This window comes from Ambystoma mexicanum, chromosome 9, assembly GCF_040938575.1.
Source record: "Ambystoma mexicanum isolate Mex_15411 chromosome 9, UKY_AmexF1_1, whole genome shotgun sequence".
NCBI lineage: Eukaryota > Metazoa > Chordata > Amphibia > Caudata > Ambystomatidae > Ambystoma > Ambystoma mexicanum.
This window is the reverse complement of record NC_090931.1, coordinates 555,710,239-555,735,554: the sequence shown is the minus strand read 5'-3', so window position 1 is coordinate 555,735,554 and position 25,316 is coordinate 555,710,239. Positions and strand designations below refer to the sequence as shown.

General features: G+C 44.3%; 1 protein-coding gene across 5 annotated transcripts in view; it reads right to left on the bottom strand.

Annotated features, from left to right (window-relative positions):
* TRIM37 (tripartite motif containing 37) overlaps positions 1 to 25,316 on the bottom strand; it is a 1,981,866-nt gene that overhangs the window by 1,099,559 nt on the left and 856,991 nt on the right. For all 5 annotated transcript variants that reach the window (XM_069615157.1, XM_069615154.1, XM_069615156.1 and 2 more), the window contains one exon: positions 6,949 to 7,073. In XM_069615157.1, the coding sequence (XP_069471258.1) occupies positions 6,949 to 7,073 (125 nt within the window). The remainder of the gene's footprint in view (positions 1 to 6,948; positions 7,074 to 25,316) is intronic.

Genomic DNA, 25,316 nt, shown 5'->3' with positions numbered 1-25,316 from the left:
AAAACAAGGGAGGGACTGAAGCCATCATACTGGTGGATCAAAGTTTGGGCAATCTTTGCAATGGCGAAACTGTCAGCACATGTAACAGGAAATATGACATGGTTTTCCTGCACTTGGGCCCCATTCTTTGACTTTGTACAAGACAAGGAGCAGAGGTTCTACCGCCAACAAACTTTGAGACACCTACTACAGTGATGAACATCTGTTGGGGAGAGGGAGCACCTGTGGCAACGGGAAAAGAGGAAGCCTAGTGTGGTTGTGAACTTTCTCAAGCCACTGATTGAACCGTACCGTGTATTGTTATTTGTAAGGTTTAGGTTTACCTTTTATTACTTAAGTTGAAAGTTGTTGTCTAATTTTCTTTGGAAATTAGGGGGGTTAATGAAAATGTAAAATGAGATTCCAATGACACTACAGTAGAAGTCTTGACAACATAACATTCCACTTTGTTCGTCGAAGTTTCAATGAAATATATTTTGTAAAAAAATAAAAAAATAAAAACAAGATTAATGTCCCAAACTAGAACCTGAAAAGCAGATGGAGGGAACACATTGGTGATACAATTTTTAAAGGGACTCACTAAAGTTATTTTAAAATATGACGTTTCCTCAGACGAGCGCTTGAAGAAAGGAACGCGCCGCCAAATAACCTTTAATGGTCCCAACCTGGAGCCCCAGATTGGCTGGTGTTTTGCATAGCAAATGGTCCACATTCTCACCCCTGCACCAGTAGCAGAATTTGTTCCAACGGCAGCAGTACAAAGACTTTGTTGCTGGCCTTCTGGCCGAAAGCAAAATCTCCATTACATCATCCGGGAGGTCCCAAACCTTATACCTCAGTCTCTCAGAAAACATGCGTAAAGGCAGAGTGCTTTGACCTCTGGATGGAGAACCTGACCCTCTTCTCGCAAGAGAAGGGCCTCTCTTTTTGGAAGACTAATTGGAGGGCAGATGGACATGTCCAGAAGGTCTGGGTACAATGTCACACCGTCGTCCTGGCCCAATCCAGGAAATCGGGATCATGGACTTCCCGAACTTTCTCAACCTCCTGATCATGTGAGGAATGACTGGGACTGGAGGAAACTCGTACAGAAGTGGAAACTCCCAGTCCACTACGAACACGTGCCCGAGAGGTTCTCTTGGGGGAAATTCCCTGGAGCAAAACAGTTCGAACTTCAGGTTGAAACTGGTCGCAAACAGATCCACTTGAGGGGTTCCCCAAAAGGGCAAAGATCTCTTGAAGGACTTCCTGAGTTAGGCCTTGCAGGCCCACCACAGGACATGCTGTGCGACCCTGTTTGGAACCTGAAGTAGGTCTGACATGTAGCCCGAGAATTGAGACCATTGTGTCCCGAGAGCCCATTGAAGGGATCTCATTCTTAGACAAGCCTCTGGCACCAGGAAAATGCAGAGTGCCATGAGGCCGAGCAACCTCAAGAAGTCGAAGGCAGGTAGACGCTGGGCATTCTGAAATGTGGTGACCATCTGCAGAATGTGTTTAGCCCTCACCTCGGGTGGCAAGGTCTTTCCCAAGGATGTATTCAGTACCGCCCCGATGAACTGGAGCTTTTGAGATGGTATCATGTGGAACTTCTTGTAATTTAGGGAGAAGCCCAGTCTGTGGAGAGATTGGCAGGTCACGCTGAGATGATCCAGGACTTAGTCAGGAGAACGCGCCCTGATCAGCCAATCATCGAGGTAGGCCTAGACGTGAATCCCCCCCTCTCCTGAGTCTTGCTGCCACCACCAACCTCAGTTTGGTGAAAATTCTTGGGCGGTGGTCAGCCCGAAGAGCAGAACTCTAAACTGATAATGAGAACCGCCAACGGCAAACCTCATGTACTTTCTGTGCTTGAGATGGATTGGCACATGAAAATAGGCATCCTGAAGGTCCAATGACACCATCCAATCGTGGAGCTGGGGGTCCTGAAGGATCCGAGAAAGTGTGACCATCTTTAACTTGTCCTTCCTGGGGAACTTGTTCAAGTATCTCAAGTCCAAGATGGGTCCCAGTCCTCCGTCCTTCTTGGGGATCAGGAAATATGGAGAATACCATGTTTGTCCCTCTCCGTTACAGGTACTGGCTCTATAGCACCTTTCTCTAGCAGGGTCAAAATTTCCTGCACAAAGAATGGATCTGGAATATTTAACGAATGGCTCCCCGGTGGATAATTCTGAGGTCTCGAATGAAGGGGAGGCAGTAACATTGGGCTATGGTTTGTAATGCCCAAGCATCTGAAGTAATACCACGCCATTCTTTCCGAGGCTGTGGATGTGTGCCTCCCACTGGGGTGTTGTGAGCGAAGACCTCAGAGAGGTTGAGGCAGCTGAAGCAGTTGCTGATGGTAAAGCTGGAGCTACTAGGGCGGGCTTTGCACCTCTTCCTCATCCACCATGAGTGAATCATCTTTGGCCAGCCATTCCTCTTGCTCTTCCAACTGAGAAGTAGCAGCAAAAGGATCTAACCCTCCAAGATGGTACACTGGAGTGAAAAGGCTGAGTCTGCCAAATAATAGCACTGAGAGACTTGGCTGCCGCCTTCGTGGTCTGCAGCTTCTCAAGTCTTTCGTCAGCCTTTCTGCCAAAAAGATGAGACCCGGCAAAAGGCATGTTGGAGTCCCGACTGCCCGTCCGATGCAAATCCAGACTTCCTTAACCACGCAAACCTACTTATCACGGTGCTCGCTGCCATGGCTCTGCTGATGCTGTCAGAAGAATCCAAACCAGACTGAAGATACTAAAACATGGCCTCTTTGTCTTCTTTTATAATGGCGAAGAATCCGTTTCTTTCCTCCACTTCAGGAATATGTTCCGCCACCATGGAAACAGTACCATAGAGTGAAGGTACATTTTGCAAGGGCACATGTTGTCTTAAGTTTGCAGACTTGAGAGCCAATACCCCCAGCAGAAACGACTTGCCTTGACCAGGAGTGCCTACGTTTATCATTCCGATCTGGTGGGATGGTCAGATAGACAGCCTGCTAGGAGGTAACAGATGCTTCTTACACCTTCAGACTTTCTGGGGTTGGATGTTTTGACAAGTAGCTGGGGTCACGACATGACGGCTGATCTTGTCAAATTTGTATTGACTGCCGGACTGGATTCCGGAGCTTCCCAATTAGCACTTACTCTCTTCTGTACAGCGACATGAAAGGGTAGGATAGGTTCCTTTTGAGAACCTTTGTCCAGGATATCCATGAGGTCATTCTGTTCCAATGGGAGGGTAAGCCTGCTCCATCCCAGATAATTAAGTAGCTTGGTCATTAATTATCTGTAAGAGGCATGTGCTTGCTCATCTGGTTCTGGCTTACCAAAATCTAACTCTGGTGAAGTGTCCACTCCACTGGCCGTCTGTAAATTTTCACGCAGCTTCCGTGACCTAGATTTTTCTCATATGAAGCTATAAGGGACATTTGGAGTGCCATACTGCAATCCAAAGGGTAAATCATTGTCATCAGATTGTTCATTGTCTTCATAAATGGAATTGAGTGACTTACCTTCCTAGGCAAAGGAGTGAAGATTTTCTGAATTACTGGCAAAGGCGGCAATGGCTTTGAAGGTTTCGAGCCAGATGCTGCTAGTGTCGATGACTCAGACATGTCCTTGGACTTCTATGGCTCAAAGGATTTCTCAAGGACTTCATCGTGACGAGGCGTTGATGGATCTCGATGGGAATCCGGCCTTCGTCCCGGGCTCAAAAGCGTGCAGGATTTGGCTCAAGCCCTTTCCTTACCGGCTTCAGAAGGCGTGGTGGGAGCATGGCCTACTTGTCTCGAGGGTTTCTGGCTCTCGAACCTTTTGAGCATTTCCTGCCTGAGTGATTCCCAGTCGGACGGAGTAAAGGCCTTAGTGGGGCAAGATATAGTTCTCACTGGGGAGGAGTCGGACGAGGAAGACTAAGTAGGGGATTTGTGATGCCTTTTCTTCGATTTCCTTGACGATTGGTGGTCGGAATTACTCTTGGACCTGGACCTTTTAGACTTCTTCCATCGAGGAGAGTGGCCTCTCACTTCGTCGGAAGAAAGTTTTTTCGACGGGTCTGTTGAAGGAGATTTTTTGGGGAGTCTACCTACAGCCAATTTCCCTTTATGCTCTTTCAAAGTTTTCCGGTCATCGACTGACACTTCTGACAGGCAGAGGTCTTGTGCTGCACACCGAGACACTACAAGCATACTCAATGTCGGTCCGTCAGCGACATCTTGGTGTTGCAGTCTTGCCATTTTTTAAACCCTGTCTTTGAGGTTGTCGGAGCCGAAGACAAAGACATTTTTTGAACATTCTTGAAGAAATATCTGAAGCGCGCTGTAGTTCACGAAGCAAAAGCTTACTCAGAAAAACAGAACTGAAGCCAACAGGCACTGCACATGCTATATATACCTTTGGTGACCTCCTTGAGACCGAGTTCCTTGAGGGACATCGAGTCGATCAAATTGACGCACAGCGCCCTCTGCTGAAAATGTTTTCTGAAGCAGCTGAAGCTGGATATTGGAGATATCAAAAGATGAGGAATACGTGGGAGGACATAATTCATTCAAAGCTGTGCTTCTCTGAATCCTACAAAAAGCTGCGTTTCATTGAATCCTACAAAAAGCTTTGTTTCATTGAATCCTACAAAAAGCTGTGTTTTCTTTGACATTTATAAGTTGTTGCAAAGCATCTTGACCAAGAATATCATAGATGCTATTTGATCAAGTGGAAATTATTATTCAAGGAAGAAGAGGAATTTTTTTTTGGTTGAACACTGGTTTAACAGAAGTTGCTTTTGACAAATTGAAGGAGCCAAGAACTGTGTTGGAACTTTGTTACAAATCCGGATGTCCTGGTTTCTTTTGGCTGAACATTGCAACTGAATACAACTAGCAACCTGGGGAAAGGAAGTTCACCCAGGTTATAAAGAGACTGAAAATACTATAAATGCAATCGATGTTGTGAATTGTCATGAATTTTCTTGTGTATTTTATGTCTAAGTGTGAGGGCCAGATATCCTTTGTTAGAGTGTTTCCTTTAGTTTATGATAGGAAGGGAAATCCTCGTCAGGGCAGGGATAGTGAGACTTTTACAGAAACATATGATTTAATAAAATGGCATATTTTGAGAAATCATCTAAAAGTTGTCTGCCTCACATTTCTGACCCTGTCACACTATGTACTAACCTGGGGCTAAGGAGGAAGTGCATGCAGATGAGAGCGGGCGGGGGGCGGTCACAGGTCCGATTGATATTTCATTAAGAACACTTGAAACGCCTCAGTCATTTGGAGTGATTCTTGTGCTATCTGGGACAATGTCCACTTTCGTCAGTATGTTCCATCTTTCTAGGAACATACATGTTTTTGGGCGGTAGCTTATATACATAAAGTAAACTGCCATGCCATGATCTGGGGGTTCTAGTTCTTCATACTGGGTAACTCCCTTTGTATTACCCAATTCAATTAATTACTGCCATTCTGCTTACCTGCAGACTTTAGTCTATTTTCTTTTTCTACGAGACAAACGTTTTTAGGAAGGTTTCCAGTCTCCCGCCCTCTGCACAATTTTTCCCTTGGTGCCAACCCTCAGTACCCATCTACACGATCATACATGCCTTTCATTCACTTTGGTTACTTTGTTGTGTTTTAATTTAACCAACTATTCCACATTTCCTTATTATTAAATATTATTAAATAAGGTCTATTGTTAACCACCTTAATGTTATCCCGTATCTACCAATGCTGACTTATGATTAAATATTGCAGCTTTCACACAGGGCAATGAGAAACACCAAACTTCAAAAGGCCCCTCTCTTCTGAAACCCTTTTTAGAGATTTCAATTAGGCCTTTTACCTATATGCACGGAGGGGTTCAAAGTGAAGCTGTCCTCTACTCCACTTACCATCTCAGCTGTGCATAGCAAATCTGGGGCGTGACAGCAACAGATGTGGAAGCCTGTAGCAGAACAAATAATCCAACAGGGATACAGGCAGCAAACACAGAGACAAACTTTTTCCAAACACAAACTGGTTGGGAAACCGGCATAGTACTCGTGTCCAAAAATGGAAGCCACCAGAGCATGGAAAACCTAGGGTTTTTATACGGTATTAAACAATGAGCTTCATACAGGAGATTCAGTATGTTACATTTAGTTGCACTGACGATGAGCTTCCCAATGGTACATTCTTTCGACCTTGAGGAGCATCCCATTACGCATAGCAGATCTTAACGGCAAACTCGGCATTCACGAGGTACCCATTTTGGTTCTAAGGCAGCTATACCCGCCTTTGTGACATAAAAAAGGGGCCAAGTAGCTGGGAATATCTACACCTCTGATGGTGGCTTACATCATGATCACACAGTGTTATCGGCACTCTTGTGCTTGCCAACCTATCATTTGCTCCACGCACTGCCCCTAGCATGTCTACAGCTACATGGTCACTGCTATAATAAAGGTTTTGCCATGTCTGAGACTCATGAACACACACAGACCTAGAGTAAAATGCTATCCGCTTTTACGCGATACAAGTCTGAACAGTCATGTAGACTTAGCACGAGGCTTCAGTCTCACCCAGCTAACTGAATTAAGAGAGAACTCTGGTAAAACAAGTTATCCAACATGAACATTATTGAGAACAATCCAAATATGCTAAGGTCTTGTAAACAAACTATTTCATGAAGAAAGTGTGCTCAGTACGCACTTCAGCTAAGTGTACCTTTTCTTCCAATGCAGTCCCCAGACTAGCAGCATATATTTCCAATAAGGCTCAAAACTAACCGACAGTGTTCACCATAAAGAGAAGACCATAATCCTAATTAAGAAAATGTCAACACAATCTAAATTGGTTTACTATGGATGACACCCTAGATCAAACAAAGAAAGTATGGCCATTTAAGAACCCTAGAGAGAATTGGTGCACACATTCCAACGTGGATGAAATAAAACCAGTGCAACAAAATGTAAAAGTTTCTAAAACAGTACCTGTTGAAGTCTGGTGGTACAGGTGTGGTCACAAATGAAGCCATGGGCTTGCGGTGAACCTGCTGGAACATCATAAGAATCTCTGCGCTCTTCAAAATCAGCTCACTCTTACTGCAAGAACGCAGCTGTGAAAGAAACATCACAGTATTAAATAGAGTGGCATAATCCACACAAATATTGCTGAACTAATAAGGCCAGACAAAAGGTGGGTCCTGTCAGAAGTTCTAAGATAAATTGCTAACTTGTAACTTAATTCATCACAGGTATCTTCATAAACATGAAACGCTTATTAAATAGAGGAAAAATTCAATGACAAATAGAGAAGAACAAGTTACTCACCCCTGGTAATTTACTTTCTATTGGATGTTCTTCCCAGTATTCCTCATCTTTGATACATACATATTCAGCTTTAGCTGCCAAGGGAAAGAAATTCAGCAGGGGGCGCTGCACGTTGATGCTGGTAGACTATGTCCTATGAGGGCCTCCGTCCCGATGTCAATGTCATCACTGGTACATATAGCGCACGCGCAGCAACCATTAGCTTCAGTTCCGTTTAGATGAGTTTCCTCAAAACATTATGGCGTTACCTTGCGTAAAACAGTAATCTGCCATGAAAGAACGTAAAATGTAACACAGAAATTCTACTGCGGGGTAGGTTGGGTGGGGCGATGAGGAATACATGGGAGGAACATCATTGAAATAACATTACTAAGGTTAAGCAACTTGTTCTTCAAATGCATTGTGTCCTCCTACTTTATTCCTCATCTTTTGATAGACTCCCAAAGCAGTATTTATTTTGTAGGAGGGAGTAAGAATGTAGGAGTTCCTTATGGATTTGTATGAACAGAATGTAACACTGCCTTCCCAAATCCCTTTTCCTGGCCTGAGGAAGAGTACAGACAATAAAGCTTTGTAAAAGTATGAAAGGAGGAACATGTGGCCGCCGCACAAATATCTTGAATTGGGACTCTCTGTGTAAAGCAGAGGATGTAGCCATGCCCCTGGTCGAAGGAGCCCTCAGGAGGATCTTTTCCAGCTAGTCTATATAACACTCAGAAATGACCAAGATAATCCACCTAGATAAGGTTTGTTTTGTCGATGCCATCCCCAATTTATGGCCTGTATAACCAACACACAGTTTATCATCCTGTCGCAATTTCCACATTCTAGAAATATAAAAACTAAGTGCTCGCCTAGGTTGAAGCCTGGGCAATCTCTCCTCCTTTCCAGGATAAGGAGGTGGATACAAAGAAGGTAGTACAATTTTCTGTGTTGAATGAAAACTAGACAATTTCGGGCAAAAATGTGGGTTTAACTTTAAGGAACACTCTGTCCTTGAATGACATGCATTACTTACCATAATATCATTTCTGATGATTGTATCTGCTTAGATTCACAAGCTGTGCATGTAGTCTGACATCCAGTGGAAACCATGGAGTATTGCATCTTGTCTTTCAAGGATCGAAAGGGTACATTGACATGGGGGTGCCTGTAACACTATCCCTAACGTACCCAAAATCCCTCACGCAACGAGGTCCCTCCGATTGTATTTTTTCTGCCATGAGGGAGCCTAATGACTATCGTGAGTGAGTACATAAAACGAGAGAAAGTAGTAAGATCTCTATGTTCCTTCCACCTGAGCGGGGAGGAAGGGTGGGCGCATGTGAATCTAAGCCGATACAATCATCAGAAATGCTATTACGGTAAGTAATACATGTCTTCTGATGCTTGTTAACCTGCTTAGAATCACATGCTGTGTATAGACTAGCGAACAGTACCCGGAGTTGAAGGTGGGTTGCGAGAAGGAACAGTAGTGAAAAGATGTCTTAGTACTGCTTGTCCCACCTGAGAATCAGACCTAGAATGAGTGTCTAGGCAATAGTGTTTTTTGTAAAGGTGTGTATAGAACTCCAGGTTGCCGCTTTGCAAATGGACTCTAGGGGAACATTTGCAATAAACGCTATTGAAGCCCCAGTGCCTCGAGTAGAGTGTGCTCTCGGCTTGAAGGGCAGTACTCTCCTAGCAAGAGTGTAACAGAGTGTGATGCAATTGACAATCCACTTTAAAATGGCTGATTTAGAGACAGGATCCCCTTCTCTACCAGCTACCACTGAAACAAAAAACTGGTTTGTCTTTCATAGTGGTCTAGTGATTTTCAGGTAAAAAATGACTGCCCTAAGCACATCTAATGCGTGTAGGCTTCTTCGGCCGTGTTAGAGGGGGTTCTGGAAGAAAGTAGGCAGTTCTATTGATTGGTTCACATGGAAATTGGAGATAAATGTAGGTGCAAATCGAGGGTGAGTGTGCAGAACCACCTTATCTCTTTTAAAGAAAATCAGCTTTGCTGCGCAGTACTGGGCTGCACAGCGTTTACCTGAAGTCGCTTTGCTCCGGCCCTTAACTTGGGCGCTAGGCTGTTATCGGCAGGGTCAACCCGCTGCCTTGGGGCATGGCACCCCAGAAAACACAGTACATGTATAAAAATAGTAATCGTCAGTTTAGACCTCACCCACTCCCAAACACTAAAATGCAAGTCCATTATCTGTTAATAGACATAGAACAGATAGACTAATGGTTGGGAACAAAAGGGGAACCTTTGACAATACAAACAGTTATAAAATCATAATGATGTACCAGGTGCAAATAAACACAACTGCAGTAATTCATATACTGCGAGGATATGATATTATACATAATACAAATGCACACCTTAGAACACAAAGACAGAGGCAGCCAAAAGGCAGAACATACTTAGGCTTATAGGACCACTTATTACACTCCTAGAGAAAGAACTACAGTAACGCTTTACATTCAAGCCTATTGACCAGGCATTCTTAATAGGCAGGAATGTAATGCAAAACCTTAAAAATACATATACAACTAGCGCTACTTGCTAAAATTCCAGTCTTTGGCCTAAAACATGACAAACCAGAGGGGGACCAGGGCAAATGTCCAGAGACAGGCAAGTACTTCTAAAGTCACTTTAGGAGAGTTACAGAGGAGTACAAACGTTCCCGATAATAATTAACAGGATAGGTCAGCAGGCACAACAACGGTTATGCGGAAAAGGAAGGTTAAGAATGAGTTCTACCGCACAGGTGTGGAGAAGACAGCAAACATCATGGAACGCCAGATGAGTCCCTCTTAAAGAGCTTCAGCGTCAGGTTTGTGACCCAGAAGCCCCAGGAAGAGATGCAGCCAGGTAGTATCCCAGCCAACGCAAATAAAGCAAAAAGCAGTAGAAGGGAACCCTACAGAGACCTTCCTCCATGGGAACTTCCGAGGGTGTCCGTCTTAAATAACCCACCAACTCAGAGCCCAGTGGTTGTAGTTCCGAAAAAGTTGGATTAGGAACACCACAGTCCCCTGGTGAGTACAACTCACTTACAGGTGCGGTTTACAGGATTAGTCAACCAGGGACTTGAACCCCAGACCAACAACGACCCAGACACCAAAAAGCAGAAGAATCAATCTTCACAGTAGTAAGACCCACCAGCCAGAAGTGAAAGCAACACTGATTCCTGAAAGAGGGAGGAACCCACAATGCAGAGCAGATTCAGACTACTCAATGGGCAGAGAGGCAGCCAACCAGCAGACAATGGTTCCACAATGAAGGTAATAGTGGAGATGAACCAAACAAACAGCAGATGTGGGGTACCAATACCCTTCTGGGTGACGACAGCTTCCTACACCAAGGAGGACAGCCAAGGCTGTAAAAAAGTAAAGGGGCAGAAAAACAGCCCTGGGACGGTGCCAGCAGAGCCCAGTCAATAAGAAGGACCAGGAAGGATTTCCAGCAGGCACAAATCAAAATCAGAAAGCAGCTCCTTGAGTCTCTCTCCCCGTCACATCACTTCATCCATAGCCTTCTTTCTCCTAACACTTCGCAAAAACCTGACCTTCAATATTTCCTCAATGAACACACTATCCACTCAATTCATAACATACCCACTGCCACTCCGTGGTCAACTCTTTGAACCTCATGTTTGCCTCAAGCTCTCTCAGCAAATAACACCACTGTCATGTCATCTCTTTTGGATCACTCCATTGTATTCATCACCATTATCTTTCCCTCCTCTGAACTTTCCTTCACCACCTGAAAGGGGCCCCTAGGGGACCCTGATGTCTATGGAAACAAGGCGGATCCCCACACACGATAGAGACACCAGAAATGAGGTTGTATTCCCAAAGCTAGGGTTTTATTGCAAAGCAAAAGTCTCAGTTGGCCAACTCGGTTCTCACGCCCGGCGACGTGTATCTCTAGACCTCAAGGGACGCAAGAGAGCGAATTACGTACATCAGTTACATATATACAAAATGCATATCAAACAATCAGTTATGACATGTATAACACCCCTCTTCATTGGGTTTCTTTGAACTTGGTGTGATGATGGACATCTCCGACCACTATGACACCTTCAAACATCTATTCTAGTAACAATTTGCAATTTGTGAGTGCGTAGGCATCTTTCAGTATTTGAATAGAACATGGCGCTTCTGTTCTTGGAAGCGAACTACATACAGAGGGAGTTGCTTTCCAGACCTTGCTATCTATCCGGTGCTATTCGTGTCCTGGAAGCCGACATGCTCTTAGCGGGCAGCGAAGTGGGGGCCGTTAGAAAAGCATAATTCAAGCCTTTAGCGGTATTATTCTAACATATTCTACCATATAACGAGACTGGCTGGCAGCTGTGAAATGATTAAATGCCCTGCGGCTCTGCTTCAAGGCTACATTAAGGAGGGAGCCGGGCATTCCTCCTGGCGCTGCCTACGTTTGTGTTTCAGCAAAACTCTTGTTATCCTCTCGGCCCTGTGGCCTTGTCCTTTTCATATACAGACAACAATGTTCAACAGTCGAGCAGTGTAAGCGGAAAATATACTGCGAAGCAATAGGAACAGAAAGCAATGAGCAATGGTTAGAAAACAAAATGGCGATTCTTGTTACATCAAAATGGCCGTTCATTGGAAAACTTGAAAACCTACATTCTGTCATATCGTGCATGAGACGGTTGGCCCACGGCCACCAAAATGCTTTTGCGGTCTCAAATTAGATTTCTAGACTGACAAACCCTCCTTTGGCCGTATGCCAAACATCTCATCTATTTATTGAAACCTCCTCTAGTGATGATGAATCTGAAGTACTTATGTCTGAGTCTCGCATGCTATTGTGGTCATCGTTGTCTTCATTAATATCTATTGCCATCAACTCTTTCATTACTCTCATCTCATTTGGTTCTGGGCTAGTTCGATCATGAGGTTGTTTTTTCTTTGTTATCATTTGCATGCATCCTTCCGTACATCCCTCAGTTACCTCTGCACAAACTATGGTTAAACAATATATACAACAACAACCCGTTAGGAATATTCCGAACACCACTACTAATATTGAGATCAGTTTCCAACCCCAAGATCGTAGTATTCCCCAAAACCAAGATCCTATTTCCCAGCTCCCTTCTCCCGTGGGGAGTTCAGAGCTTAGAGCGTGCATTTTCTTTATTGCTTCAAAGATCGTGGGGGAATAGTCATCGACATGAACGCAACATGCTGATCCCACTATTTCGCAAATTCCCCCACGATCAACCAGGATCACATCGATCACTATTTCGCAGCGTCATTAACCCGATTTCTCTTTCTTCCAACGTCATGTTAAATAATATATCTGTTGTTGTGTTTATTGTATTCTTTAGGATTCTGGACAGTTGCCTTATATTATAGGAGTTCACCATCTGTCCTAAGAATTGAATGAATGATTTCGCTACATCAGTTGTTATTAAAACACCTTTGTCAGTCCTTTTGACTCTAGTTCTGGATAATTTGGCCATGGCTGCTGTTTCCAAGAGGAATACTCCTGGGAACAATAGCCCGAGATAACATGTACCTCCCCAGTTTCTGGGCAACCAAGGGTATGCTTTCTCTCCACATATAAAATAAACTGGATCACCTACGTATACTGGTTCTATTTCCCATTTTAGCACCACTGTATTCATACAACCAGTATATGTTCCAACTGTAAAAGATCCTTTCTTTTTTAGGCAAAAAGGGACAGTTCTTGGGCTATAATTCACTGTGTAAGATGGGAGAATCGCATCTTTGTTCCCTTCTGTTCTTACACGAAACGTCATTACAGATGTTTTTTCTGGCAGGGTCAATCTATCACGTCTATTTTGTCGTGTTATCTTTTGTGTGCTTTTCCTCGTGGGCTCTGGGGCTATTACTTGTGCTTTATGGAAAATGGAACAACCCACAGGCTTCATTATTATCTCCTCAAACTCATTCATGTTGGTTCTGTCTAATTGACCCGTATTACTCTCATTCCACTTCCCATAGAACATTGCACCTAAAGATGCACTACATACAGAACTTAATGGTAAGGGCTGCACATACCACCCTATTCTTTTCCCAGCATGCTGTGGTAAATGGGCACATACCCAGCAGTTTGTTTTCTTCAGGATTGCATGTGTCATGTTCATTATCAGAAGTAAGGTGTTATTTCCAAAACCTTCCCTGTGTTTTTCTTCCATTGGGTGTAGGGTATAAGTGATCACCTGAACCGGGCTTTCAGTAGTGGGTATATTAATTATTGGTATAAACATTTCTAATGGTTGTATTGTTTATACCCAATATAATATTAGGGCTGTCGATATTGGCGCTACCACGCTCATAAAGCACATTATTATCGTTAGTGTCAGCATACAATTTGTTTTACCATGCGTTTTTCTTAAACTTATAGCCTTTATACCCAAATCATTCTCAGCAGTGGTGGTGCAGGAGGAGGCTGGAACCGGTCCCAGCATGTTTCTCGTCGTCCTTCTTCCTTATCACAGTTCATTGTGGATATCTCTCTTCGTCGCTCTTGCTCTGATGTCTATAAGTTCAATGGAATTCTCACAGTTCATTTTTGCCTGTCCTTTTTAGCCTGGATTCGATTATTCGTTTTTAGGCGAGATCACTTGTCCCTTCTTATACTGCTCAGAGGACATTTGATCAGTTTTCGCCTCAGTATCATGTGCGCCCAGCTTGTCCGCTCTGGTTCCGGACACATGTACTTTTATGATCGCACCGAGGAGCCGCGAGTCTTGAATTGTCCGACTTGCACAATTCTCACGCTTCTCTCCTCTACACCCCTGGTTCCTTCTCCATCCATGAGCTGAACCAGAGGTTGACATAAACACCAAAAGAAAAAGAATGCAGATCACTTTGTCTTCCGAGGCCGCAGGTTGTATCGCCTTGCTCCTGGTATTGTATGATCCGTGAACAGTGCCGGTGCACTTTCAGATTCAGGCTTGAAGTCAGCCTGTGGCGCTTCTGCAGGTGCTGGTGTGCGCCACACCAATGATGCAGATTCGGTCTTTGCCGTGCTGGCAAGTGCTGGTGGGCGCCAAAGGGGTACACAATTTGGTTTTGCTGTTATCTGCAAGGCAGATTTCACGTCGGTCAGCAGTGATGTTGATTCTGCTGGGCAACGTTGGGGCACTCTTTGCCCTTCGTCTCAGGCTTTGTTTCGAGTTTCACTTCACGTTTTGGCAGATCAGGTGGCTGCACACTGGCAACAGTTTCTTTCGTTTCTGCGACCGCTGTCTCTTTCCAGTCATCAGTGTCAGGCAAGACTTTCAGTGCAGATAGAATCTTTTTGGCATGGGTGGCATGGATCCACGACTTCCTTCCATCCACCCGTATTGCCGTCTGCATCGCCAAAAGTACTTGATGGGGCCCGCGCCACCTGGGTGCTAATGATGAGTTTTTTTCGAAGTTTTTTTAGCAGCACCCAGTCTCCTGGCTTCAGCGAGTGCCCCGGACCGGTATACCGCACTGGTAATGCCTCCTGCACCTGCTGATGAATCAAACGCAATTTCTGCATTAAAAGGCCACAATAAGTACTAAGCACAGGATGTTCTATCTCACTGAGTCGTTTTGGTTGAGGTGCGCACCATACATTTGCCGGCCTCCCCATTATGATCTCGAATGGGGAGAGCCCAGTTTTAGCCTGTACAGACATACGCATGCGGTTCATAGTGATAATACCGAATCAAAAAATCTCGAAAACAAAAATCTCGAATACAAAAGGCCGAAAAAAAAAAATATCAAATTATTTTTTCAATGTGTTTTTTTCCAAAATGGGGGGGTTCCCCCCAACCCCCCTTTTTTCATTTTTTTTTATTTTACCCTTTTTTTTTACTTACCTGACCCCAAAAACATATATAAATAAATAAATAAAAAATTTGATTTTTTTTTTTCGAGATTTTTGTTTCGGGCTTTTTGTCATTCGAGATTTTGTTTTCGAGATTTTGACTGACCACCACGCATGCATAACAGTGCTATTGGTAATGCATCCACCCAACTCAACTTGATTTAAGAATCCCATTGTGCCTCTCCACAAGACCGGCAGAACTCGGATGCCTTGAACTATGGAATATCTTATCAATCTTATCAATCTGGAGACCAGCACATATCTGTAACACCACTGCACCCACAAAATGTGGTCCATTATCGGACCATAGTACTCGGGGCAAGCCAAATCTGGAAAAATACTCCTTCAACATTACTTTTGCCGTAGTCATCGCTGTGCAGTCTTTTAAAGGATATGCCTCCACCCACTTACTGAATGCACAGATTACCACCAAGACGTATTTTAAGTTTTGGCACCTTTCCATCTCTATGAAATCAAAATGAAATACCTCAAACGGCATGGAGGGCGGGCCAAAACTGCCTGTTGGTGTCACTGTTCCCTTTCCTACATTGTGTTGTAAACACGTGATACAGTTCTGCACCAACCTCTCTGCATTCTTTTTTATGTTTGCATTCTGCCATACTGTAGAAAGGTGCTGTATCATTTACTTGGCACAGATGTTCGTAGGGCTGTGGGCCATTGTGACCATTGCAGTCACATATGAATTTGGCAACATCCAGTTTCTAGTTCCCTTGTCCACCCAACAACCCTCCAAATCCAACTCAGCAGATCCCTCTGCCCATCTCTGTATTTCATCGGCCGTAGCCTCGGCCTGCATTTCTTTGACAGTCGCAACTCCATCTTCTATCATACAGGGTACTTCCTCTGTCTGAACCGTCATCATCTTGGTATTCAAATCAGTGGCAGTTTGTTTCGCAATCCTGTCTGCAAACGTGTTTCCCTCTCCTATTTTGCATGTTACCTTTTTATGTGCCTCGCATTTCACTATTGCTAGGCGCTTTGAAAACGTGAGTGCAGACAGAAATCGTACAATCAAAGGGCCATGTTGAATTCTGGCACCATGTGATGTCAGAAACCCTCTCTCAGCCCAGAGTCGTCCAAAGTTATGAACCACTCCAAACGTGTACTGACTATCAGTATATATATATTCACATTCAAATTTTCAGAAATCTCGCAGGCTCTGGTTACTGCTATTATTTCCACGGCTTGTGCTGAATTATAGGGGATTCTTTTACTTTCTACAACACTCTCTAGGGTAGTGATAGCGTATGCGGCAGTTGTCGTGCCATCTGGTAATTTAAAACATGAGCCATCACAAAATAACTCTCCATCCGGCTCTTTCTGTGGAATATCACTTAAATCAACTCTCCCCTTCGTTTCTTCCTCAGTGACCATTAAGCAATCATGGGAGGGGGGTGATTCATTCTTCCCAATTTCTTTTATGGTTAATGGCATTAATTCTGCAGGATTCAAAGCGCTACACCTCATAATTTGGATATGGGGCGCGAACAAGATAATCTCATATCTTGTCAATCTAGCAGAGGTGAGGTGTTGCGTCTGTGTCCTATTTAATAGAACGTCTATGGCATGTGGCACTAGAGAATTAAAGTGTACCCCAATACCATCCCTTCCGTTTGTTTCACTGACTCAGCAGCTGCCGCGACAGATCGCAAACATCGTGGTAGTGCGCGCGCTACAGGTTCCAGCTCAGAAGAAAAATATCTGCACGGCCTATTTCTTCCACCTTGTTCCTGTGTCAAAACCGCCAATGCACATCCATCCTTCACTTTCACACACAAATAGTCTGACATTTTTTTTATAGTTCGGCATACCCAAAACTGGAGCCGAGCATAATGCAGTTTTCAATCCATCAAATGCTCTCCGACATTCCTCATCCCACTGCAAAGGCATAACCGCATCTTTTCTAGTCAAATTCACTAATGGTTTCACAATCAACGCAAAATTACCAATCCATTGTCGGCAATATGAAGCCATGCCTATTATGGCTCCGACTCCTTTTTGTGTCTTTGGAATAGGCATACAAGAAATACTTTCTATGCGTTCTGGCGTTAGTCTTCTCCCTCCTTTCGAAAGTAGGTAGCCCAAGTAAACTACCTCCTTTCGATTATACTGAAATTTCTTCAAACTAGCTTTATGGCCATGTGCCGCTAGGTGTGACAGTAGTAATACAGTGCTTTCTTTACAAATCTCCTCTGTGTCTGCAGCTGGTGGCCAGTCATAATTTCGAAAAAAAAATGTCGACAAAAATGTCGACAAAAAAATGTCGAAAAAAAAAATGTCGACTTTCGTTTTTTTAAATTATATATTTATTTTAGGGGTTCGGGAGTTAAAAAAAAGGGAACAATTAAAAAAAAAATTAAAAAAGGGGGGTTGGGGGGGAACCCCCCCATTTAAAAAAAAAAATGCATTGAAAAAAAAAGTCGACTTTTTTTTCGAAATTTTGACTTTCGACATTTTTGTTATCGAAATTATCACTATAAACCTCTGCAGCTAGCAATACATCGCCTATGTGTTGCAAAAGTACACAACCCACGGGTAATTCCAGCATGTCTAGTTGTTCTTTTAATGCTCGACTGTAAATACTTGGACTTTCCGTATAACGTTGCAGAATCCGTGTAAATGTAAATGATCGTCCTCCTAATGTGAACGCGAACAAGTATCTACTGTCCTTGTCCACTGGAATACTAAAGAATGTGTTCTTCAAATTTATTACACTAAAATATTCTGCTGAAACAGGCATCATTGTCAATATTGTAGTGACGTCTGGCACTAGAGGAAATTGCGGATGTACTACTTTATTCAATGCACGTAGATCAATTATGAAACGGTATGGTACCTCATTACCTCCTTTTTTTATAAACCGGAAGGATCGGGCTGTTAGATGTACTGCCTGTCATTTCCTCTATTACCCCTAATTTCACCAAATCAGTAACCATAATCTTCAATCCTTTCTCACCTTCAACCGAAATTTTGAATTGGGGTATTCGCGGTAGGGTAACACCTTCTTTTAAAATTATCTTTACTGGCTCTATCTTTAAACATCCCACATCGTTGTCATGCATTGCCCATATACAGGTTGGTACTTTACTTAATTCCCCCGGTAACGCTTCGGACATGAATTCTGACACAGGGGCATTGTGTGGCCATATCGTTAGAAACACTCCGTCTGCTGTGTAATGTATAACAGAACCTAGTTTTTTCAACAAATTTAATCCCAACAAATTTTCTCCACAATTTTCTGTTAGAAGGAAAGGACAATGTTCGGTAAATGGTCCTATGGTAACTGGGACTGGTTTGGACACTGGGTTTATGACTGGTGTACCTGCGAACCCTACGGAAATATTCTTTTGCCCTGACAGTGGTATATTCGGAACCAAGTGATGGTCTATTGAACACTTCTGTGCTCCTGTATCTACAAGAAAGCGGTGTTCCTCATTCCCGACTCTCATTTCTACGTAGGGTCCTCTCTGATTCACGGGAATAGACACTGGTTCCGACCCCTGTCCTGGGCTGTCCTATTGGGGAAATAACACATCGTCCGATGTGTAATCATTACTATTACTGTAATACGTGTTTGGCTGTGTATCGAAAACATTTCCACTCTTCTCTCTATTTCCCCCACTCTGATTTCCATATTGCTGATTTTGCTGTCCCTGACTCTGGTTTGGGGCATTTTGGTTTTGGCCTTTGTTTTGATTACCTCCATTTTTATGATGCTGCTGCATACTATTCCTATTTGGTCCATTCGCTCCTGGGTGTCCTCTATGCTGTCTCCTCTGACCAGACCCATTTCTATTCTGTAGATGCGGGCATTGCGCTCGCCAATGTCCTTCCTCTTTACAATATGCACACTGATTTGGCCCCACTGTTCCCCCGTGCATATTCGAACTACTCCTTCCTTGTGCGTTCCCTCGCCCTATATTATGTCCTACTACTTGCTGCATTAATACCCTTGTCTTTAGATTTACCCTATCCCTCTCTTCTTTTTCTTTTCCTGCAGTCACTCTGCGCTCATAATATTGGGCCATATGCAGTACTTAGCCCAATGTTTTTGCATGCCATGCACTCTCTGATGTCATTATTAGATCCTGAATTGGAAGTTTTAACCCCCTCACATATTTGTCAACAAATAACCTCTTCCCTGCTTCTGAACCCACATCCTGCCCGCTGAAGTCTGTGAATACTTCTTCAAATCTATTAAAATAATCTGTAGCCAACTCATCTTTGCCTTGTACACATGCAGTCAATTTGTCCCATTGGATTCTTTTCTCTGGAACAATTGTTTTTAACTTCTGTACTATACATGCTGGTAATGCCGCCAGGTTCGGTCCTGGTGTTCCTCCAACCGCTTTATTTTTATCCTCTATCATCAAATCCGCCCATGTGGCGCCAAAGGCAGTTGTGTCATCTACCTTCCTTATTTGTTTCCATATATCTGCTGGCAGGATCACCGGGAATATTAGGTCTATATCACCCATGGTAAGCACGGATGACTGTAGGCAGGACTCTACTTCCTTGTAAAACCCTGCAGGATTCTTTCTTATATCTGGAATTGTCTGCTTTATGTTGTTCACCTTTTGTCTGGAAAAGGGGACATGCACATATTAGGCGGTGTAATGGGCTGGTGTTACCTGCGCCGCTACATTGCCCGCTGCGGGGAACCTCCACTTTGGGCACAAAGGTAGGTGGGACATCTCTCATAGGAAATGCCCCACTTACCGTCCCCCCCCTTCTCTTAGATGCAACAATATTCCCAGATCCAATGATAGGGCTGTTTCTCCTGTCCCTCTTTCTAATGCTCTCCTATATACCGACATTATTTCAGGCGGGCTGGCCTTATCGTTTTTTTGTATCTTTATCTAATAAATGTTCAACCATCGATTGTAGCGCTTTTCTTTTCATAGCCATGGAATAGTCATCAAATATCTCGTGTATCTCCATTGTGGGAATACTAGGATCTGACATCCATCTAGACGCTTCTCGCATACATACTTTTAACTTGTCGCCCCTTGGTACTGATGACATCGAATGTCGTCGCTGTATATATGGCTCTACAGTTTCCTTTCTATGTCTCCCAATATCTTTACTCCTGTACCCGGGTGCAGTAAACATTTCGGCATAGTCATTATCTAATTCATCTTTAAGCTCAAAAAGTCTATACACATGTTCTCTTACTTCTTCATCCCTCTCCCTACAGCGTGCTAATGCATTCAAATCTAACAATCGCTGCGGTGGTAATTTCCCAAATAGCCGTTTCCATCTCTCCACCAAATATTCACCCATGTATTCCAACACTACCTGTCTTTCGTTGCTTCTACGAAAGTCATATATCGAAGCCAATGTTGCCGTCCCATCATTCCCGTCTATATACATCTCTGCCTGTTGCTGCAACTCCACCTTCCTTTTCTTGCTGATTGTGCTGCAGGTTACCCTCGTGCACTGCCGTTGGTCAGTCCCACCTCTTGCCCCCGTGGTTTCAACTTCAACCCCGGGAGGAACAGACGGTACCGAGTCTGTGTCTAAGGCGGGTGGTGCGGATGGGACAATGGGAACAGCGAGTGTCTGTTGTGGGCCTGGTTGGCTAGTAGGAAGTGTTACGTGTGCGGTCTGTGGCTGTGGGAGGCCTTGAGCTACCGGAGGGGGAGCTTGAGCTACGGGCGGGGTCTGGGCAATAGCTACTGATGTATCTGGTCTTACTTGTGATCTTGGGCATTGTTTTGTATGGGTCAATATATTTTCTATCAATTAATCTGTCATGTGTAATTCTCGTTGTTGGTATATCTTTTCTATATTCAACTGGTCACGCCTGCCTGCCCTTCTTAGACTCTCAGTCCACTCCTCCTCTTCTTTTTCTTCCGCTACCTCACCTTTTGATTTATGCCTGCGCGCATGCTTTGCTCTGCTTTTAAATCGGAGCATTGCTTCCTTTCTCCAGTCTTTAATAGTCTCAAATGCTGCAGGACACGCTTTCTTTCTTATCAACAGCCTTTCCAAGTTATCTATCCGCGCCATCTCAAAACTACCATTAATCGGCCACTGATGGTCTTTTGCTTTCTGGTTTGCCTATGCCAAGTCTCACAGAATATTATCGCACCCACTCCATACTTCACATACATCTCATACGCCGGCGTTCCCCCAGGTAGTACAATTTGGCCATTTTCCAAAGATTGTCTACCACAGCGGAAAAACCCCGCTAAGGTGGACAATACCCCAGGCATGTTTCAACCTTCCCCTTGGTTAATCAACCTTACCTAGGGCGTTTGATTGTGCAAAGCCAACTCTCAACCAATATCAGGATGCTTTGAATCGAATGACTCACCTGATAAATCAAGTCGTCTGTATACTGACGCACCAAAGGACGTTGTGTCTGCATTTCTTGGCTTCCGCCTCGTTTCGGGACCCTCACCTCCTTGTTCTCTAGCCAGGCATGTCGATCAGGGATCAGATGTGTGCAGATCTGCAAAGGAGTCTCTCATCACTTTTACAGGGCGCCCTGAACACCTCTTGATCCCGGCTCAATCGTCCCGTCCCCGCCGTTCTCTGCCTTTCTCAATTACAACGTTACGCGAAGGAACAAGTGGGGGAGGGTCCCTATTCGGGCGCCATCTTGAAAGGGGCCCTAGGGGACCCTGACGTCTTTGGAAACAAGGCGGGTCACCACACACGATAGAGACGCCAGACACGAGGTTGTATTCCCAAAGCTAGGGTTTTATTGCAAAGCAAAAATCTCAGTTGGCCAACTCGGTTCTCACGCCCCGCGACGTGTATCTCTAGACCTCGAGGGACGCAAGAGAGCGAATTACGTACATCAGTTACATATATACAAAATGCATATCAATCAATCAGCTATGACATGTATAACACCCCTCTTCATTGGGTTTCTTTGAACTTGGTGTGATGATGGACATTTCCGACCACTATGACACCTTCAAACATCTATTCTAGTAACAATTTGCAATTTGTGAGTGCGTAGGCATCTTTCGGTATTTGAATAGAACATGGCGCTTCTGTTCTTGGAAGCGAACTACATACAGAGGGAGTTGCATTCCAGACCTTGCTATCTATCCTGTGCTATTCGTGTCCTAGGAGCCGACATGCTCTTAGCGGGCTCAGCGAAGGGGGGCCATTAGAAAAGCATAATTCAAGCCTTGAGCGGTATTATTCTAACATATTCTACCATATAACGAGACTGGCTGGCAGCTGTGAAATGATTAAATGCCCTGCGGCTCTGCTTCAAGGCTACATTAAGGAGGGAGCCGGTCATTCTTCCTGGCGCTGCCTATGTTTGTGTTTCAGCTGAACTCTTGTTATCCTCTCTGCGCTGTGGCCTTGTCCTTTTCATATACAGACAACAATGTTCGACAGTCGAGCAGTGTAAGCGGAAAATATACTGCGAAGCAATAGGAACAGAAAGCAATGAGCAATGGTTAGAAAACAAAATGGCGATTCTTGTTACATCAAAATGGCTATTCTTTGGAAAACTTGATAACCTATATTCTGTCATATCGTGCATGAGACGGTTGGCCCACGGCCACCAAAATACGTTTGCGGTCTCAAATTAGATTTCTAGACTGACACACCAACCACTTCCAAGAGAAAATGTAAACCCTCTGGCTATTCCTCCCTTCCTCTCCAATCTTCAATTCTCTATCCACCTCCTCTCTAAATCCTTCCAGCACTGATAGTTTTCTTCATTTTCCCTTCCGTACTTCATTACTCCTTCTCTTCTCGCTTCCCACTGCTAACTTTCACCCCTAAATCCCAGCGTACTCAACCTTGGGGCTCCTCGTTTCCTCACGGTTTCCGCACGGACATAGGACTCTTGCACAGATGGAGGCACTCTCATGAGGACCTGCAAGTATACCTCTCTGCCCTCGACTCTCAAGTCATCTCTTGATTGTGCTAAAAGGGATTTCTACCTTTCTCTCATTGAGACATACACCAACCATCCTCACCCAACTCCAAGGCACCCTAAACTCACTCCTTACTCCTCCTAAACCCACAACTGTTAACTCTACTCTTTCAGCCAGTGACCGTGCTGAATACTTTGCTTCCAAAATCAGGTAATCTCGCCTCTGATGCCTTTTAATTCCTCCTACTTTCTCCACTCCACCTACTCTACTATCTTTCACTGCCTCCATCTCACACTTCAGTCATACCAACACTAAGTCTTTGCACTGCTGATGAAAGCCAACCCCTCCTGTGCACCATCAGACTCTCTTGCACCTCAGCTTGTCAAACCTATTGCCCCTATAGTAGCCTCTCACATCACTACAAAGGCACCACACAAAGGCACAACATCAACAAGGCACTGTCTGTGCCTGTCCGTGACGGTCCGTTACGTCGGCCGTCGCCAGTACCCCCTGCCCTACCATCGACCAACTGTGAGTATTCTTTGCCTCAGACTATTTATGTCACCAACCACAGGATTCACACTTGCCCCAGACATATAACGTCTACCTTATCAGGGTACGAGAGCCTGCTACTCTGTGGCCCAAGCTATAGTCTATAGCTACAATCTGCCTTGATGAACACAGCTATAGATACTGTCGTCAAAGACAACTTCTCATCGCCATACTAACTCGACCAATTGCCTTCATCTATAGCGGCACTCCAACGCAGCCCCTAATTGCACTAGCAGCTTGTACGAACCACCGTGTCACTGCCTGCTACCATTAATCATCTGTGCTCGGCAATAACTACATATCATTATTTCAGCATCACCTCATTGCCGGTGTCTCCCACTCGGCACAAAACTTAGTGTTGAAATCTTCTATACCTCTAGCCTTACCTGAACTAAAACCAAAGACTCCTGGAACAACGTATATGTTAGCCTGCTAACGCCAGCCTTGCAGGTATTATGCATATACCATTAGCATAACTAACGACGGTAGACCCTATGCGTGCATATGACCCGTGCTTCAAAAACTTGTGCTTAACAATGTTATGGCTGCTTTGACATGATGCCTTACCTTACTAATACTGTTGAATTGATGTGCCTACAGCTTGGCCTTTACTTGCCCACAATTGCCTGCACCTTTGCACTTATTGTATCCAATCTGGTTATTAGCCTGACCGCTCGCTAGTACTAGCTGCCTTTCATCCTGTATGCATTTAAGCCACAGTGTGATATATATCTTCAGCCACTGCTGGAATTGCAAAAATTAGGTGCCCTCTATCATATACGCTCATTCAGTCACAGGGGGCACTATCAATTTTAAATGATGCTAACCGCGTATGCACTCAGTCGCTGCTGGGATTTGCATTCTGAGTCATTGTTGGGACATACACCCTTAGTCTCTGCTGGGTTTGCCAAATCTAGACGTTCTTCATCCTGTTTGCATTTTTAGTCACTGTTGGGATATGCATTCCGAGTCACTGTTAGGACATGCACATTGAGTCACTGTTGGGACTATCAAATCTAGATGCTCGTTATCCTGTATGCATTTTTAGTCGCTGCTGGGATATTATTTATTTATTTATTTATTTATTCAGATTTATTTAAAGCGCACATCAGCCCGGGGGCATCGTGGCGCTGTTACATGAATACATACATAGTCTGGTTACAATGGAAGGAAGATGGTTACAAAGCAATTTTCATTACAGGAGGCATTTCGTATCAAACACTTTTCGTATCAGATGTGTGCGAGCTGAGGTGGGTGAAGGGAAGGTGGAGTTAGTTGAATAGCGTGGTTTTGAGGGATTTGCGAAAGAGATACAGAGATGGTTCTGCTCTAAGCGCGTTGGGGAGGGCATTCCATAGCTTAGGTGCTATGTGAGGGAAGCCAATGCATCCGGCTTTGGCTCTTTTTACAGTGGGTACTTGGAGTTGGTTGGCGTGGTGACTTCTTCTGGGGCGGATGGAGGAGTTCTTGGTTATAGTCTCAGATAGGTAGGGGGGTGCTGTGTGGTTAATGCATTTGTGTGTGAGGGTGAGGATTTTAAAGTTGATCCTTTCCTTGACTGGGAGCCAATGGACGCGTCTTCTGGCCTGTGAGATATGGTCAGTTTTGGGCATGTGTAGTGCAGCACGGAGGGCATTGTTTTGCACTATTTGGAGCTTGTTTAGGTTTTTTGATGAGGTGCCTGCCAGGAGGGCGTTACAGTAGTCCAGTCTGGCTCCTATAGTAGCTCTGGCTATGGAGAGGCAGTTGGGCGT